The 16,508-nt window shown below is 42.1% G+C and overlaps 1 protein-coding gene across 4 annotated transcripts in view; it reads left to right on the forward strand.

Annotated features, from left to right (window-relative positions):
* FGF13 (fibroblast growth factor 13) overlaps nt 1-16,508 on the forward strand; it is a 676,355-nt gene that overhangs the window by 261,465 nt on the left and 398,382 nt on the right. Inside the window, exon 3 of one of the 4 annotated variants that reach the window (XM_063937423.1) lies at nt 9,400-9,564. The exons of the other annotated variants lie outside the window; for them this stretch is intronic. Within the exon in view, the coding sequence (XP_063793493.1) occupies nt 9,546-9,564 (19 nt within the window). The 5' untranslated portion in view covers nt 9,400-9,545. The remainder of the gene's footprint in view (nt 1-9,399; nt 9,565-16,508) is intronic. 4 annotated transcript variants of the gene reach the window in all.

The raw sequence follows: 16,508 nt of genomic DNA on the forward strand, positions 1-16,508 counted from the left end.
CAAAATGACAGGAACTCTATATTTTGTCACACAAGCTTTGAAATTGTTCAAACCTTCTACTTGGAAAATCTTAATGGAATTATCTTGTTTTGTATTGATAACAGAGCTTGTTTCTTGATCTCTTTCATGGTGAGTTCATAGGAAATACTATCAGACTGTTTGCTCCACAGTAGGACAATGTGACTTGTCAGGAATGTAATGAATATAATATCAGTAGTATACTATTGCCATCAAATGCAACAGAGTACAATTATACATGATGGCTGGGATGCTGGTAAAGTCATTTGGCAGGTATAAATGAGCAGCATAGTGTACATGAGCAAGAAGTTTTAAATACAAGATATGTGTGTAGCCATGGTTACTTCTAATTTGTGTTAAACCGTTAAGCCTTCAGCGCTGTGAAAAGGCATATTTCATGATCCGATTTGATGACCAATAAAGAGGAGAAGAAGATTAGTGGCAGGTTTGGATTCTAGATTGATCAACAAACTGACGTCCCTGGCTGCCTTATTCATTCCAGGAACAGAATACACTAAGGCAGCAGGCTGCTAACAGAAATTAGTTCTGATTATTATTATTATTATTTACAGTGACAGAATGTAAAGCACAAGCCCAATTTGACAGGCAAGGTAGGAACTGGTGAGCCAGAGTCAGCCCATTAGTATGTATGATATAATTCCGGGTTGCTATAGTTATAGTGGTAATGGTCACCTTGTACAGTGTCCTCACACAAGATTCAGCCATAAAACCTTTTCTGTGTGTGCGCAGAACGGATTTTGCAATGTTGCTCGTAGCCCCTGTTAGCTGTAGCATGATTGACATGCTGCAGCATTTGTGGGGTAGAGCAGGGGCAGCACCCAGCACTGTCTTTCAAAATGGGCGTATCCCCCCATTTTGAAGGGGTGAAGGGCTCAGGGTCTGGGTCATCGGATGCAGACTTCCTGGACCCGGGTGTCCAGATCCAACGGGCAACAGCTTTCGCAGGCTGGCCAGTGCCTAAAACCATTAGGAATTATGACCAATGGTGGCGTTGGTTGCGATGGTGATCTGAGACTTGGTCCTCAGATGCAGCACTTGGATCCTCACTAATGCTAACAGGAGGCATCTATCTCCTACAGATGCTTCATGCGGCATTAGGATTTTAATGACACAGAATTGCACAACCGCTTCCGTACGACCGTGCAATTCCTTACAAACATGAATCAGGCCCTGTGTCCCCTTTGAGGTGGCGCCCCCGTCCGGCCACGGCACTTGAATGTCCCTCAACCCTGTTAATGAGCCTCTACCACTTTACAACCTATTAGGCAGCTTTACCCCACAAAAGTATCACACAAAACAGACATATTTTTAGGTTTCCACCAAGCCAGCCTGTAGCCATACATGTACTGTAAGTAATACAGTACGTTACCCTTGCTACAGTTATTTGCAGATTACATGACCTATTTACAAAAGTTAAATGCCCCGTTACCACTAATTTAGGTAAGGAGTCTATACAGTATATTAAACCTTTAATATCTCCTGTCAGAAAGATAAAATGCACTCAGCGCTGCCCTGCCGGGCGCTCTCTTACCTCTCTCGCTCCAACTCGGCACGTCAGTGGTCCTGTGCTGATGGCCACGGGTCTCCAATCACCTCCTCATCATGCAGCCGCAGTGTTTGACGTTCCACATGAAACCGGCTCCTGGCGCCGCTATGTTAGTTCTGATTCCTTGTCCTTTGAAGCACCAATGAGTTAACAAAGAAAGCAGCATCAGCGGAGAACAGCAAATCGACTGAGACCTATTTGCATCCCTCCACCTGCCCTGGCCCTCACAATGCACTTGTGTGACCTAAGGATGGAACCCAGCAGTGCAAACTTTCACTATGGTCTTTAGTGGCAAAAGTTAAGCTGTAAAGATTTGCCAGTGCAGCGGCTTTTTGGATGTGCTGTCCCGAGTCTGCATCAATGGTAAATAGCACTGAAAGTGAAATGCTAAACGCTATAAAATGATAAATAAGCCACATAATGTGGTCTACAAATGCAAAAAATACTGTAAATGCATAGATTTCTATTTTTAATCTTGACTGTTTCTGTCCCTGGTGGCTTTCTGCAGTACATTCAATGCAGAGGAACACCGTTACCCAAAGAGGTGATGGGCCTTGTATAGTGTAGATACAGTAGTCTACTTCATTTTGACTGATTTAGCACAACTGTAAGTGCATATCCATTAAGATTTTATAGAACTAAAAGCCACTTCAGTTTGATTTATTGCAGCTTTCTTTGAGGTTGTCTTCTAGAGCCTACACCTCTGTTTTGAAACTTCAACAATTGAAGTTTCAACAGTGAGTTGAAGCAACTTGGGATTGATACAAACTGGTATGGAGGAGATCAAGGGGCTGAAGGGAATTCCCCAGTGTGCCATACTGTACGAGGGCCCACCCCCTCATGTTCCAGACTCATACTGTACCTTCTTACTCTATTAGAGTTCAGCTACCTAGTGGAGCAGGAACACTAATAAACATGAGTTCTTGGTTCACTTCTATAAAAATGACACAGAGATTTGCCTAATTGTTATCTAAGCATCTGCATGGGCTCATGCCATTGCATTCCCCCTGTGGGCCCATCATGCCACAGTCCAACACTGATGGAGCTGCATTTAAGGTGATTTTTTTTTTTACTGGATACCTTTAGACAATAACTCTCCCTAGAAATTGTGAGCAATGCAGATTATATAATAGTTTTGTGTAGCTTTGTTTAAACAATCACCAGACGTGTTAATCCACCTGCAGATAACAACATGCAGTGTGTACAGTATCTAGAAATGACCTTTACAAATAAATGTCAATTTCTGAATAGTACAATTTTTTCTTTTACAGAAATGCACATTATTATGATCACCAGCTTCTAGCCAGAGTAACCGCCATGTGCAGTATGGACAGCAGCTAGACGGGTTGAACTGTCATTTTAGACACAAGTCTAGTAGCCCCCAGGTTCATTTTGATGGTGAGCTGCTCCACTGTAGCGTGTCACTCTACCCTCACGCACCTTCGTAGTCGACGTTCACCTCAAACATCAATGGCACATGGTGCTCCGCAGTTTGCACGTCGGTTATTCACAATGATGCCATTTGTCCAGTCACGATACACCTTCACCACAGCAGCAGGTGAACAGTTCACAGACTGAGCTGTGTCAGAAATACTGCCACCCTTTACCCGAAAGCCGAAAATCATCCTTTTTTGCAACTCTGGTAAATCGTCCCTTTAACCAATAACAGTGACGAGTGATATGTGTGGAGACGGCCTATCACACACCTTATATACCCACCAACCCAGGGCACGACACATGACGTACTTCATGGGCTACGCGCTGCTGACGTCAAATGTAGGAGGTGGTCATAATAATGTGACTCGAAGGTGTATAAGACCTTAGTTTGGAAATAACGGTGCTCCAGCTTTCCACTTGTAAAACCACATTATTCCAGGTATAGAGCAAATGAATAGGTGAGATGTACAGATAGAGCCATGCTAATCATGGCTCCATCTGTGACTGGGCATGGCCTCCCGGGCGTGCCTATTGCAGCATCTGGATGGGAGCATCTTTGTGCACTCCCGGCGTCAATAGGCGGACAGATCGCCTAGTCACGCCGGGAACGCTGGTATGCGATGGAGCCGCATAATATGAGCACGGCTCCATCTGTAATAGTGTCTGAGATTGACGGAGGTGTGGGATACTGGCCGATCTTGGACTTTTATTTAAAGCAGCAATCATATACAAGGTATGGTTTTGCCTTTTAAATGACTGCTGCTTTAAAAAAAGTCAGAGATCGTCCGGCATCCCGCAAACACGTCAATTTCCGACGCTATTACATCTCGCCTAGCCCTATAGTGTTTGCATGAGGTCATGAACACAGTGCAGGCTGCCCCATACCTCTTTCGAACAATAGGCCTAGTTCATGTTTGTAAGTAAATGCATATGCAGCTATGTTTTTCTAGGTCATGGAATAGTTAATCATCGCAAATGAAGCTGCTGCTAGGGAGGCCAGTCCCGGGATCTGGATCGGCGGGGTCCCGGGATTTAGGCCCAAAAATGGCCGGGATTCAATCCCAGGATTGGAAGCTCCAATCCCGGGGATTGAGGGATCAGCGTTGAGCGTCCTTAGTACGCTCAGACGCTGCCCGGCTCCCTCCTCCCGGCTCATCCTGCGCAGCATGACCTGTGACTGTGAGGTCACGCTGCGCTGTCATCAGCCGCAGAGCCGGAAGGTACGGTGGTATTCACCCGCCGCCTCCTCCTGGCTCCCCCTTCACTCACCCGCCGCTTCCTCCCAGCTCCCCTGCACTCACCCGCCGCCTCCTCCCCGCTCCCTTGCACTCACCCGCCGCCTCCTCCCGGCTCCCCTGCACTCACCCGCCGCCTCCTCCTCACCCGCCACCCGGCATGTGCAGGTTTGTACTTGTTTTTATGTCTGCGGGGCTGGTGGGGAGGGGCCGGGCGGGGCGTGGGGGATGGCCGGACACAGTTGAAAGCCAATTCCAGGATTGACCATTTTTCAATCCCAATACCCGGGATTGAAAACATGGCCCGGGATTGGCCTCCCTAGCTGCTGCCCAGGAAAGAAGAGAGACGCCCACCAGGCCCATCGCAAAGTACTTCACAATTGCGAACTCATACACCGCGCCGACACAATGACAAGAAACATCGACTCTTAGGGCTGACCTATGACTACGTAGACTGGCTGCGGCAGTTGCGATGCTGGCGCCAGGTTTCTCCACTTCAGCCTTAAACATCATAAAACACTATTAGACCAAAAATAACAACAATAGGAATAGAAAAGACAGGAGCATTAAAGATGCTGAAACAGATTAAGGAAGCTGATTTACGGGTTTTGATGTATAACAATCCATGATGCATATTCATTTTAAAGTTGAAAGAGAAACCACAAAATAAAGTAGATGAATAAGGCTGTTTTTCTAATTGCAATTTCCGAGTTTTCCCTTAATACTGTGTTGGAGCAGTGAATTTATAACTCGATTACTGAGAAGAACGGATGTAAATGTGATCGTTTGGTTAAAAAGTCTACTTGTATTGACCATAAACCATTAATGCTCTAATATACTAAGTGATCATTCCTTTATGCAATTATAAGGTTGACCACATACAAGGCTTGTAGGCAGCATGACTCAAAAAGTCCATTTAAACACCTAACATTAATACTTTAACCCCTGTATAACAATAATAATAATAATAATAATACATTTTATAATGTATATAGACTACAAAGATGAAAGACTAACAAATACCCAGTGCAATACAAATACAGTTTTTTTACTGGATAACAGACTCTCTATTTTAAATTAGGAACCCTTGCATATTATAATAATAATAATGGCCAGATTATGCAAATTGTTCTACAGCTGTAAATAATTTCAATTACTGGAAAACTAATTGGATTCAAAAACAAATGACTGATCTATTTTCTTACAAATAAAGCAGATGGTGACATGCAGGAACCAGCTACAAATGAACAATGTGCTTTGTACCTTTATAGACACAAAGCTCTAAACTGCTCCACAATTTCTTTTCATTTGGCTAAACATGAGATGATTGGGACAATCATTTCAAAGGTCATTTGGCCAGTTAGCATTGCGTTAATCACCTAGAGGCATTTAATAACAGCTAATAATATTCAGAGAAGCAACATAAAATCTACAGTATAGGGTTTCTTTGAATGGCTACTAATTAACACTTCATTGTAAAGCAGTATAGACAAAATATAGCTAAACGCCAGTAAACTGTGTGGTTAGCAGGATTCAGCCATGCAAAAAAAGTGTTTAGTACCAAAGTGTGCACATTGTGCATCTGAAATGTCGCCAGAAACCATATTTTAACACCCCAAAAATACGCACAGTTGGAACTCTCCAGGAACAGCTGGTTTTGCCTTCTTGACTGCACTAATCCTATTTTATACTAAATCTAAATACTGCTTTGTCTATTAAGATTTACAATTAGCAGACTTTTGTTTCTAGTCTACTAGGTATACTGTTGTGTATTACCATTCTGTACAGTTATAGGGCTCAATCCTATTGTTTGCGAAGGGTGCAAGTAGCCAATGCCATGACATTTCAACACTGGCAATGGCACCCGACTCTTAACCCTCACGGGCTGATTACTAAATTATCGAAAACAAATGGGATATTCACCGCGCTATGAAAATGGGTGCTGCTAGTACACAAGGTTACCACCAACCTTACTTTACATGCAAACAAATCAAAAGATGTGACCTCCCAAGCTAGGGTATATATCATCAGATCTAATGACAGTCCTCTCCGTATAGGATGACTTTACACTGTATTTCAATGAGATTTTCCTTAGTGTTTCCTATTTGCCGAGGTACCTCAAAGGAAAAGAGATGTGCTTCTCATTGCCTAAAACAGTTTATACATTTAATTATACACATCAAAACAGGTAAAATACATACAATTCACAAAAATCACATAAAAATGATTCACCACTATAAAGAGTGGCTGCGTACCAGAGTGGGCCTATGCAAGGCATGTGAATCGTATAAAAGGGGTTAGTCCCGGGCACAACTGCTCCACGGTTCAGATGTTTAGCCCCTCAAGGTTCCACCAGGTGTCAGTCACTGTTCCTCTCCACCTGCAGGTGGCCCACTCTGGTACTCTTTATAGTGGTGAATAATTTTTCTGTGATTTTTTTTTTAATGTGACCATTGATCTCTTCTCTAGGACATGCTATTACTTACTACTTACTCCGATACTCTACACTCTGCCCCCCCCCCCCACTCTTCCCACTTCTCTCTCCACGCCGTCTCTTAGTGGCACCTGCACAAACAAAAAACTTAATTTTAGCCCCCCCAAAAAACAAAGCAAAAACAAACAGACGGAACAGTGAGGAGACTCCTGCAGTGCCGGTCTGAGATGGCAAAATCATTACAGGTAAAATTCATAACGCTCAGTGCCACTAACTATTCATACATTTACTGGCACATTGGCGCCCTATTTTGAACACCAATAATGACGAGGGTGCATAGCACACTTCACTTCATTAACACATGGGGAGAAGTGATAACTTTAGCACATAACACTGCACGGTTACTGGTAACCCCATAATACCCTATTATATATCTACCCCCATGTTCTTAAAAGGCACTGCTTTCACAAACCACTGATATTCATAGAATCACAAAATTTATTACAAATATTGCTTACCTCTATCCAGATGTTCATTATCTTTAGTACTTGGGCAGTCAGGTTGGGGTCAGTTATTAGCAGTGCTTCTTTTCTATGACAAAAGGTACCCGTACTCAGACAGATAAGACAGACTGCGGCTGACATGAAACAACAAATGTATATAAGTCACATATAAAATGAACTAGCCATAATCAATATTCTGACATAAAGATCGAAAATTGAGAGCTCCTATATTGAAATGAAACCCTCTGTTTCCACAGATAATCAGTATTAGTTATGTAGTTTCTGTTTTTTGATAATTCAATTAAACTCATTACCAATGTAATGTAATGAACTTGAACTAGTGGTTGTTATTATCCGGACAATGTAAAAATCCAACCGACACAAAGACAATAATGTATAACCAACATAATATTAGAATAATTAGTCCCAACAATATATTAGTTAGTGGTAAAATAATAGTATTGTTAGTGTTACTGAAAGCAGGAGATGGTCTAGTCCGCACAAGCTCCCCTGAAGCTCCCACTACCTTCCTCATCCACAGCTCCTCAGGTTGAGCTGTTCTGCATGATTGCAGTAATGGAATAAACCCAACATGTGTTCCACTACTATATTGCTTAAATGTTGTCATAGGTCAGATGAGTGTAGCACCACACCAGGGATTGGGAATGACAACTAAGGTGGAGGTGCTTATTCAGCTTGCTAGTGGGATGCGGAAGCTAACTGCCTCCCTTTGTTATGAGTAGCAAGCATTCCAAAGTGTTCCACTGTAACATGATATGTCACAGCCTACTTGACGCGTTTCTCTGACCTATGATCAGAGGCGTCGGAACAGGGGGAGGGGGATAAGGGGGCAGCTTGCCCCCCCAAACAAGACAAAGGTGCCGATGCCCAGTGCTGGAGAGCGCTTACCTCTGGATCCCCGTGGGCGGGGTCACTATTCCAAGCGCTTTGCTGTTGTAAGGTGATGTCCCATCCACTGTCCTAGCCGGCTGTCACTGAGTATTCACTGATGCGTTACTCGGAGGACCCTCACTGGGGGAGAGAGACCGAGGGTGGGGGAGGCTGGCAGCACAGCACAATGCATGGTGAGTCTAGCAGCGACACCACTGGGGAGCAGGAAGGGTTTTCCTGTGCATTACAGGAATAGGTATATAGGGGCGCAAAAATGGCATTTTATATTTGCCCCCCCAAAACTGAAAACATTGTGGTGCCCCTGCCTATGATGCTGCAGTTTCATCAGAAAACAATTATTGGCTTGCTGAAGATCCTCAAGCCAGGTAAGTGTCTTCCCGGAATATAAAGTAGCAAGTATGGAGAAACTTAATCAGCTGTGTGGGATTCATTGGACACAGCTTCACACAAGGATTCATTGGGACTGTCAGACAGACAGATCAGTAGAGAGAGCACCAATGGTGCTAGGAGAGATTCTGTAGGCACTGGAAATCCCAGGCAGCAGAACTGGTGCGGCAGTTGATCTCCTGTCGATGGCACCACACAGTGGGGGTAATTCCGAGTTGATCGCAGCATCAAATTTGTTAGCAGTTGGGTAAAACCATTTGCACTGCAGGTGTGGCAGATAAAACATTTGCAGAGAGAGTTAGATTTAGGTGGGGTGTGTTCAAACTGAAATCTAAATTGCAGTGTAAAAATAAAGCAGCCAGTATTTACCCTGCACAGAAACAAAATAACCAACCCAAATCTAACTTTCTCTGCAATGTTATATCTGCCCCCCCCCCCCCCCCCCTGCAGTGCACATGGTTTTACCCAACTGCTAACAAATTTGATGCTGCGATCAACTCGGAATTACCCCCTGTATGTACTATACCTGCAGAACTCTGAACTTTCCAGAACTCGTTCTAAGACTTAAAATGATAGAAAACAAACCATGCTGATACCGTGCACTCTTGGTAATATCGGATCCTGATCGGATCCCAAAGAAGGAGCGCTGGTTATTAGTCTTTCTGTTTCCACAGAAACAATATTTCTGTATCTCTGATGGCTTTAATCATACAAGCGAAAGACGATATTTCTGCGGCGCTCCCCCCCCCAAAAAATTTATATTATTTTACAGTGCTGTAGACTTTCATTGATCCATATGAAACTGTTATACATTGCTTCTAATGTCTTTTCTTAGACCCAGTGAACTGGAAATAGAAAATGCTGTTTATTATTCTGACAAGCGTCTCTTTGTTCCTTTACTTAAAGAAAATACAGCTCTGTTGTACTGCTGCATCCACTAATTCCGGCTCTGCATGAAGAAAACGTGCCATTTGTGGTCAGGCTGCTCACTGAAAATTGAAAAAAATATGATGATGGATGATAATACAGATATCACCTGAGACTACATCAGAATGTATTGCAGACAGGCCAGTAGGTTATTTTAAAATAAATCTTCTAATCTCAGACCCTCCGCTGTGCAGAGCATGCTTTCTCCCAGCGCCTAAATCTTTTTTCTTTTTGCTTCGGTTGAGTTTTTCAGGCATATATTTTCTGAGCGTTATCTATCTGTTATTGACGCTTTCTGTGGAAGAGAGAAGATGATGTATAATCACTTATGAGTTTGCATGAAATCTATGAAAAGGTAGCAGAAATTACTGAAATGTAATGAAGTGATAAGTATCTGCTGGGTGCATAGAGTGAGGATGACGGATTAGTCACTTTGCTTTCTGCATTTGAGTCACTCGGGTTACTGTACGTTTTCCATTTTTGGGTATGATGATTATGCTAGTGTGTGCAATAATGAAAACTAGGGTTTGTTCACAAACGTTTTTGAATTATTCTAATTAACGTTAGTATCTTCTGATCCCTCCCCGGTAGGCATGACGCATGTTGCTGTGCATGTGGTAGTTATCGGTTTACCACTATTCCTGTGGGCAGATAGTCTCATATCAGAGCCACTGTTCCTGTAAGGTTTTCTATGTGAAATATGCTCATAAAATCCTTCCTTAGCATCGCAATATGCGGCAATAATTACTTTTCTGGGCCCACTGCCATCAATGATAAATACAGTATACTTGTTTAGGAAATGTTTAAAACCTTCTAAAGAGGACAACTGGATTAGTTGCCTGTAGTAACCAATTTGATTTTTCCTTTTAGAAATGTACTAGATATACTGCATGATAAGTAACATAGAAATATAGAATTTGACGGCAGATAAGAACCACTTGGCCCATTTAGTCTGCCCCCTTTTTTTTTACCCTTTTTGAACCTTAATTCTTTGTAAGGATGCCTATCCCAAGCATGTTTAAATTTCTCTACAGTCTTAGCTTCTACCACCTCAGATGGGAGGCTATTCCACTTATCCACTACCCTTTCTGTGAAGTAATTTTTCCTTAAATTTCCCCTGAACCTTCCCCTAGAAGATTATTGGTTGCTATGGGCAACTGCTCCACTTGTGATCTTTAGAAGCTTTAATACATCTCTTAGGGGGAGATGTACTAAGCTGTGAAAAGAGTGGAGAAGTGAGCCAGTGGTGAAGTTGCCTATGGCAGCCAATCAGCACTGAAATAACATTTATCATTTGCATACTATCAAATTATACAGAGCAGCTGATTGGTTGCCATGGGCAACATCTCCACTGGCTCACTTCTCCAACCTTTTCACAGCTTAGTACATCTCCCTATAAGAGATGTATCAAAGCTTATAAAGAGCACAAGTGCAGAAGTTGCCCATAGTAACCAATAATTTTCTAGTTATCATATATCTAGTACATTTTCTAAAAGGAAAAATCACATTGGTTTCTACAGGCAACTACTCCATTTGTCCTTGTTAGAAGGTTTAAAACATTTCCAAAACAGGTATATGTATCATTGATGACAGTGGGCCCAGAAAAGTATAATTAATTATTGCTGCATATTGCGGTGCTAAGGAATGTATAATTATAAATGTTACTTCATTGCTGATTGGTTGTCGTGGGCAACTTCTCCACTGGTTCACTTCTCCACTGTTTTCACTGCTTAGTACATCTCGCCCTAATTAGTCTTTCAAATTTATTAGTGATAATATGGGTGGGGTGTACTAAAGCCTAAAATGTAAAAACCCTGAAAATCCCATTTTCGTGTTTTTTTTTTAACTGTATTTCCATATGTACCAAATGTTCCATATGTGCCAAGCTCCAGAATGCAATGCATTCCGGAGCTTGGTCCCGGTAGGTAACACCATCATTGAGTGGCATTACCCAATAGCAGCCTATGGGCTTCTTTTTGTGATTCCCCATGAGAGGAATCCAATTTGCAGCTCTTTTCGGGAAAGCTGTCCTTTGCGATACTAATCATATATGTAAGTACATGTGTGACTCGTGTGTCTGGTGTAAGTGGCAGGATGTACCGCATAGCGGACGCAATCCTTAGTACATCCCGCCATGTACTAATGCAGAAATTAGATGAAAACCTTGTTTGTTTTTAAGGTTTTTACCGCAATTCCAGTTGTACTAAAGCACAGTCGCCGGGGTTCCAATGCGGAGGGTAATGCCAGCTGTAGCAATAGCTATATAATAACTTAATTTGCCTTGTGCCTCAGATCCCAACCTTGCTTTCTTGCTGAATGCAGAAAGAGAAGTTGATCTCAATACGTGGGAGCATTTATCTGAGACCTTGTTGAAATCTAGTCTCTGGCAATATTTGTTCAGATTTTACAATCCCTCAATGTTGGCAGTGCCCCAACACAGGTAGCGAGTGTAGAAAGGTAGGGGGAGTGGTTTTACCAGAGACTGGCACTCTCATCTCTCCTTCATTCTATGGGGAAATTCAATTGGTATTGCTGCCCAATCTCCCATTCTACCGTGTAAAATGATAGGAGATCGCAGGGGTGATATTCAATTGTTGCTGTTTATCGCACCAATCCCACCCATTAGTGTCGGGTTTAGCCGCACAAAGCAGCTAAACCTGACTAAACAAATGGGCACGATTGTGAAAAGTGCCATTTGGGCAAACGGGTCACTTTTTGCACATTTCACCTCGCCAGCATGGGGGCTATGAACTGAAATGTGTCTCCCCGTGGCTCATCGTGCCTGAACGGAACAACAATTGAATTGCTCTGTTGGGCGCCATCTAGTGGCAGCCGCAGATAGTAACAATTGAATCCCCCCTATGTTTGTGAGACATTGGCTGGGATGTAATGAATTCCAAGTTCACTGGCTGTGAGGGTTGCCGGCCGAGCTCGGGTGTTTTTTTAAAGGCTCATGCCTTGTACGTAATTGCCCTTTAAATAAAAGTCAGAGTTAGGCCGTCAACCTGCACGGCTGCTGAACTTTGACTTCATTACATCCCACCCAATAATAGAGCACCATATGTTGCCTTGTAGTTTGTTTTGTATAACGCATTAGTTTTATATGATATTGTCTTTGTTGCTATCCATTTTGCATAGTGAACCATGTACAGGTTGAGTATCCCATATCCAAATATTCCGAAATACGGAATATTCCGAAATACGGACTTTTTTGAGTGAGAGTGAGATAGTGAAACCTTTGTTTTCTGATGGCTCAATGTACACAAACTTTGTTTAATACACAAAGTTATAAAAAATATTCTATTAAATGACCTTCAGGCTGTGTGTATAAGGTGTATATGAAACATAAATGAATTGTGTGAATGTACACACACTTTGTTTAATGCACAAAGTTATTAAAAATATTGGCTAAAATTACCTTCAGGCTGTGTGTATAAGGTGTATATGTAACATAAATGCATTCTGTGCTTAGATTTAGGTCCCATCACCATGATATCTCATTATGGGATGCAATTATTCCAAAATACGGAAAAATACGATATCCAAAATACCTCTGGTCCCAAGCATTTTGGATAAGAGATACTCACCGTGTATTATATTTATACATTTCTCTATTTGTTCAGACATTTTGCGTTAATATTATCTACCTGTTCCTCTGCAATTTTCTAGTTTGGATCTATTCTATATTCATGGTTCACTACTTCATACCCTCTTGTAGCACATTGTATGATTTTGCTTTCTATCATTTCAATAAAAGAAAAAAAAATTATTAAAAAAAACAATGAATTAGTGGAGGCTCAATCTAAACTGCCTAAGATGTTAAGATTTCTTTAGAAACCATAGAACATACTGTATAGCTTGCTTGTGTGTGTGTGTGTGTGTGTGTGTGTGTGTGTGTGTGGTTATTCAATATATGGTATTCAAGCTTTTTAAATTTTAGTCTTTACATTGTGCATTTTATGGAAAACATATTGTGATATAATTGAGATTAAAGTGTCTATTTCACATCATGCGGCAGAAGGAGAGTTTTTCTATCACTGCATATTGCAACAATAGAAAATCCTCTATCACGGCACTTTACCATTAAGCCTTCATTGGGGCAGCTGCTCTCCAGCTATACTGACTGGCAGAAGAAAGGAAACACTTTTAGCTCGCCAACCAGTCTGGGATCGCTTTTGCATATGCAGAAATTTCAGTGTTAATACAAAATGCTTCATGTGATAAAATACATTTTTTCCCACTGTCGGCATTCTGAGGTGGTTGTGAGACAGGCCAGCATATTAGGGCTAGGGTTAACCACTTTTCTGTTTTGACTGGATTTGGAAAAAGACCATGAGCTGCCGCAGGTGTGGTGCATTGGGCCTAATTCAAGGTTGATTGCAATATAACTTTTTCCCCTAATGGGCAAAACCATGTGCACTGCAGGTGGGGCAGATATAACATGTGCAGAGAGAGAGTTAGATTTAGGTGGGTTATATTGTTTCTGTGCAGGGTAAATACTGGCTGCTTCATTTTTACAACACAATTTAGATTTCAGTGTGAACACACCCCACCCAAATCTAACTCTCTCTGCACATGTTATATCTGTCCCACCTGCAGTGCACATGGTTTTGCCCATTAGAGGAAAATGTTATTTTGCAATCAACCTTGAATTAGGCCTTTTGTGCGAGTCTAGCCCTTTTTTTTTAAAGCAGCAATCATTTACAAGGTAAAACCAACCTGGTTTTGCCCTGTAAATGATTGCTGCTTTAAAAAAAACAGGCAGAATGGCACAAAGTCTCGCGCCTGCAGCAACTCGGAGGCTATTACAATTAGCACCATGTTTGCATGTCTAAAAAAAATATTTTATAGGTACAGTAAGTCTAATGCCTGCTCTACAGGTTTACATTCATATGGATTTTTATTACTCATGTGAATCTCCTTTTTATTAATGCCAGAATTACTGTCTGAGGTATAATATTTACTGCTTTTCCAATTAAAATTGGAAGCTGTCGGAATCTCTGTTCATTAGTTGGAAAGTCATTGCATATATCGTTAACTTAGACAGAAGAGTGCAATTTCACTATAAATAACTGCCCTTTAATTTCTTATTTGGCTAGCAGTGTATTGTTAGTCGTTATGGGAAAATGTGGATTTTGTTTTGCAGTCAGGTATTAATTAGAGATAATTAAAAGCAATGCCCTGTTCCAAGTTAAACTATATGTGTTTATAGTTAATATAGCAGAGAATGATGCCTCATTCAACAATCTCTTTTCCATTAAAATCACCTTCCTCTGGTGCAGGGGCGTAGTTACCATAGATGCAGGCAGTGCAGCTGCTATGGGGCCCACTGCTGGAAGGGGCCCACCTTCCCTGCCAAAGTTGCATGTGTTGTATACATTTTCCACCATTGGGTGGTACATAGGGGGCCCATACAAACTTATGCCTTTTCGTCCTACATCTAGTTATCTAGTTACACCCCTGGACCTGCTCATTGTACTGTGGTATAAAATTAACTGGAGGGCACTATAGTGTGGCATAATATGAACTGAGGCACCGTAATGTGGCATAATATAAAGTGGAGGCACTACAGTGTGGCATAATATGAACTGGGGGCACTGTATATAGTAATGTAATTTAGGGGTACTGTATTGAATAATGTGTACTGGCAGCAGATACGATGTGACATACTATGGTATATAAAACAAACAAGGGCAGTACTATTGGGGAAAACTAAGTCACAACCATAGGCGTGCGCAGGGGGCGTGCCTGGTGCACCCAGGCACCCCCTAATGTCTAGCACCCCGATCTCACATGCCTGATGAAGCGATCGCCGAGCAGGCTGATTACTGTCCCCTCTGCGCTGCACCCTGTCAGGACTGCATTACTGACCGGACACCTGGGTTAATCAAGGGTGCTACTGCCACCGGCTTTCAAACTCCCGGCTCAATTCCATGTACAAAAACAGTGTGATGTGACGTGATTACGTCATGCTGCTCGCACGCCCACCCTTTACACGCCCACCTCTCTCCTTCTATGCTATGCCAATGCCAGCCACTGATGAGGAGCAGCATGCAGCCAGTGTTCCTCTTAGGAAGACAAATTCAATACTGGCAGGCAGTCGGCAGCAGCATTGACACGTCACTCGTTTTTCCAGCAGTAGCAGTACTAGTCTGCGACTGTCAGTGTCAGTGAGTGACTGCAGCTTGCAGGGGAAAGAGAGGGGGAGCCAGACCAGGCTGAGGAGGAGCAGTGTAATTGCAGTTAGTGCCATTAGGGGTGTTTGTTTGGTGCACACACAACATCTGACAATGTATCAATAGGGTGGATATTTATATTGTGTTGACCGTCAATAGATGGTGCTAGACATACCCAAAAGGCGGTGCTAGACACACCACTCCGACGATGCACCCCCTATTAAAATGTGCTGCACACGCCTATGGTCACAACTATAGTTCAGTAAAAAAAAATAGGGCACTATTATGGGGCATACAATGAACAGCTGCCACAGAGAGGTGTCTCTCTAAAAGCATTTGGACAGGGGCCCCTTCAAAATGTTGCTATGGGGCCCACAAAGGTCTGGCTACACCCCTGCTCTGGTGCACATGACCTGCTAATTTGTACTGACAACCAAGTAAGCATACAAGCCAGAATATTTCACCTACTACTGTAACACATAAATCATATACTGTATTTTATATGTTTTGTTCCACGTCATGTTCTTCAGTGTCCATTAATGCTTTCTTGCTTGTATTTTTATCTGAATAAAATTGTTATGCATCCATCCTTTTTCTGGCCGTCAGTGTAACATTCATTAATGATCATATTTAAAACGAACCCTAGAGAAATTAAATCTTCTGTCAGTTTCTTATCTCAAAACTGAAATATATTCATTTGCTTACTAGGCAGTATATGCATTTAGAAGCAAATTAGACATGCAGAAAGATTACGGCATGTTAATTGTACAGTAAATCCTTTTAACGACTAAAATTGATTGATTGATTTTTTTCGCAGCAAGTTGCTCTTTACTTACATAATTGGAACTATGGGGGTCATTCCGAGTTGATCGCTCGTTGCCGATTTTCGCAACGGAGCGATTAAGGCAAAAA

The sequence above is a fragment of the Pseudophryne corroboree genome, chromosome 8, assembly GCF_028390025.1.
Source record: "Pseudophryne corroboree isolate aPseCor3 chromosome 8, aPseCor3.hap2, whole genome shotgun sequence".
NCBI classification, from domain to species: Eukaryota; Metazoa; Chordata; class Amphibia; order Anura; family Myobatrachidae; genus Pseudophryne; species Pseudophryne corroboree.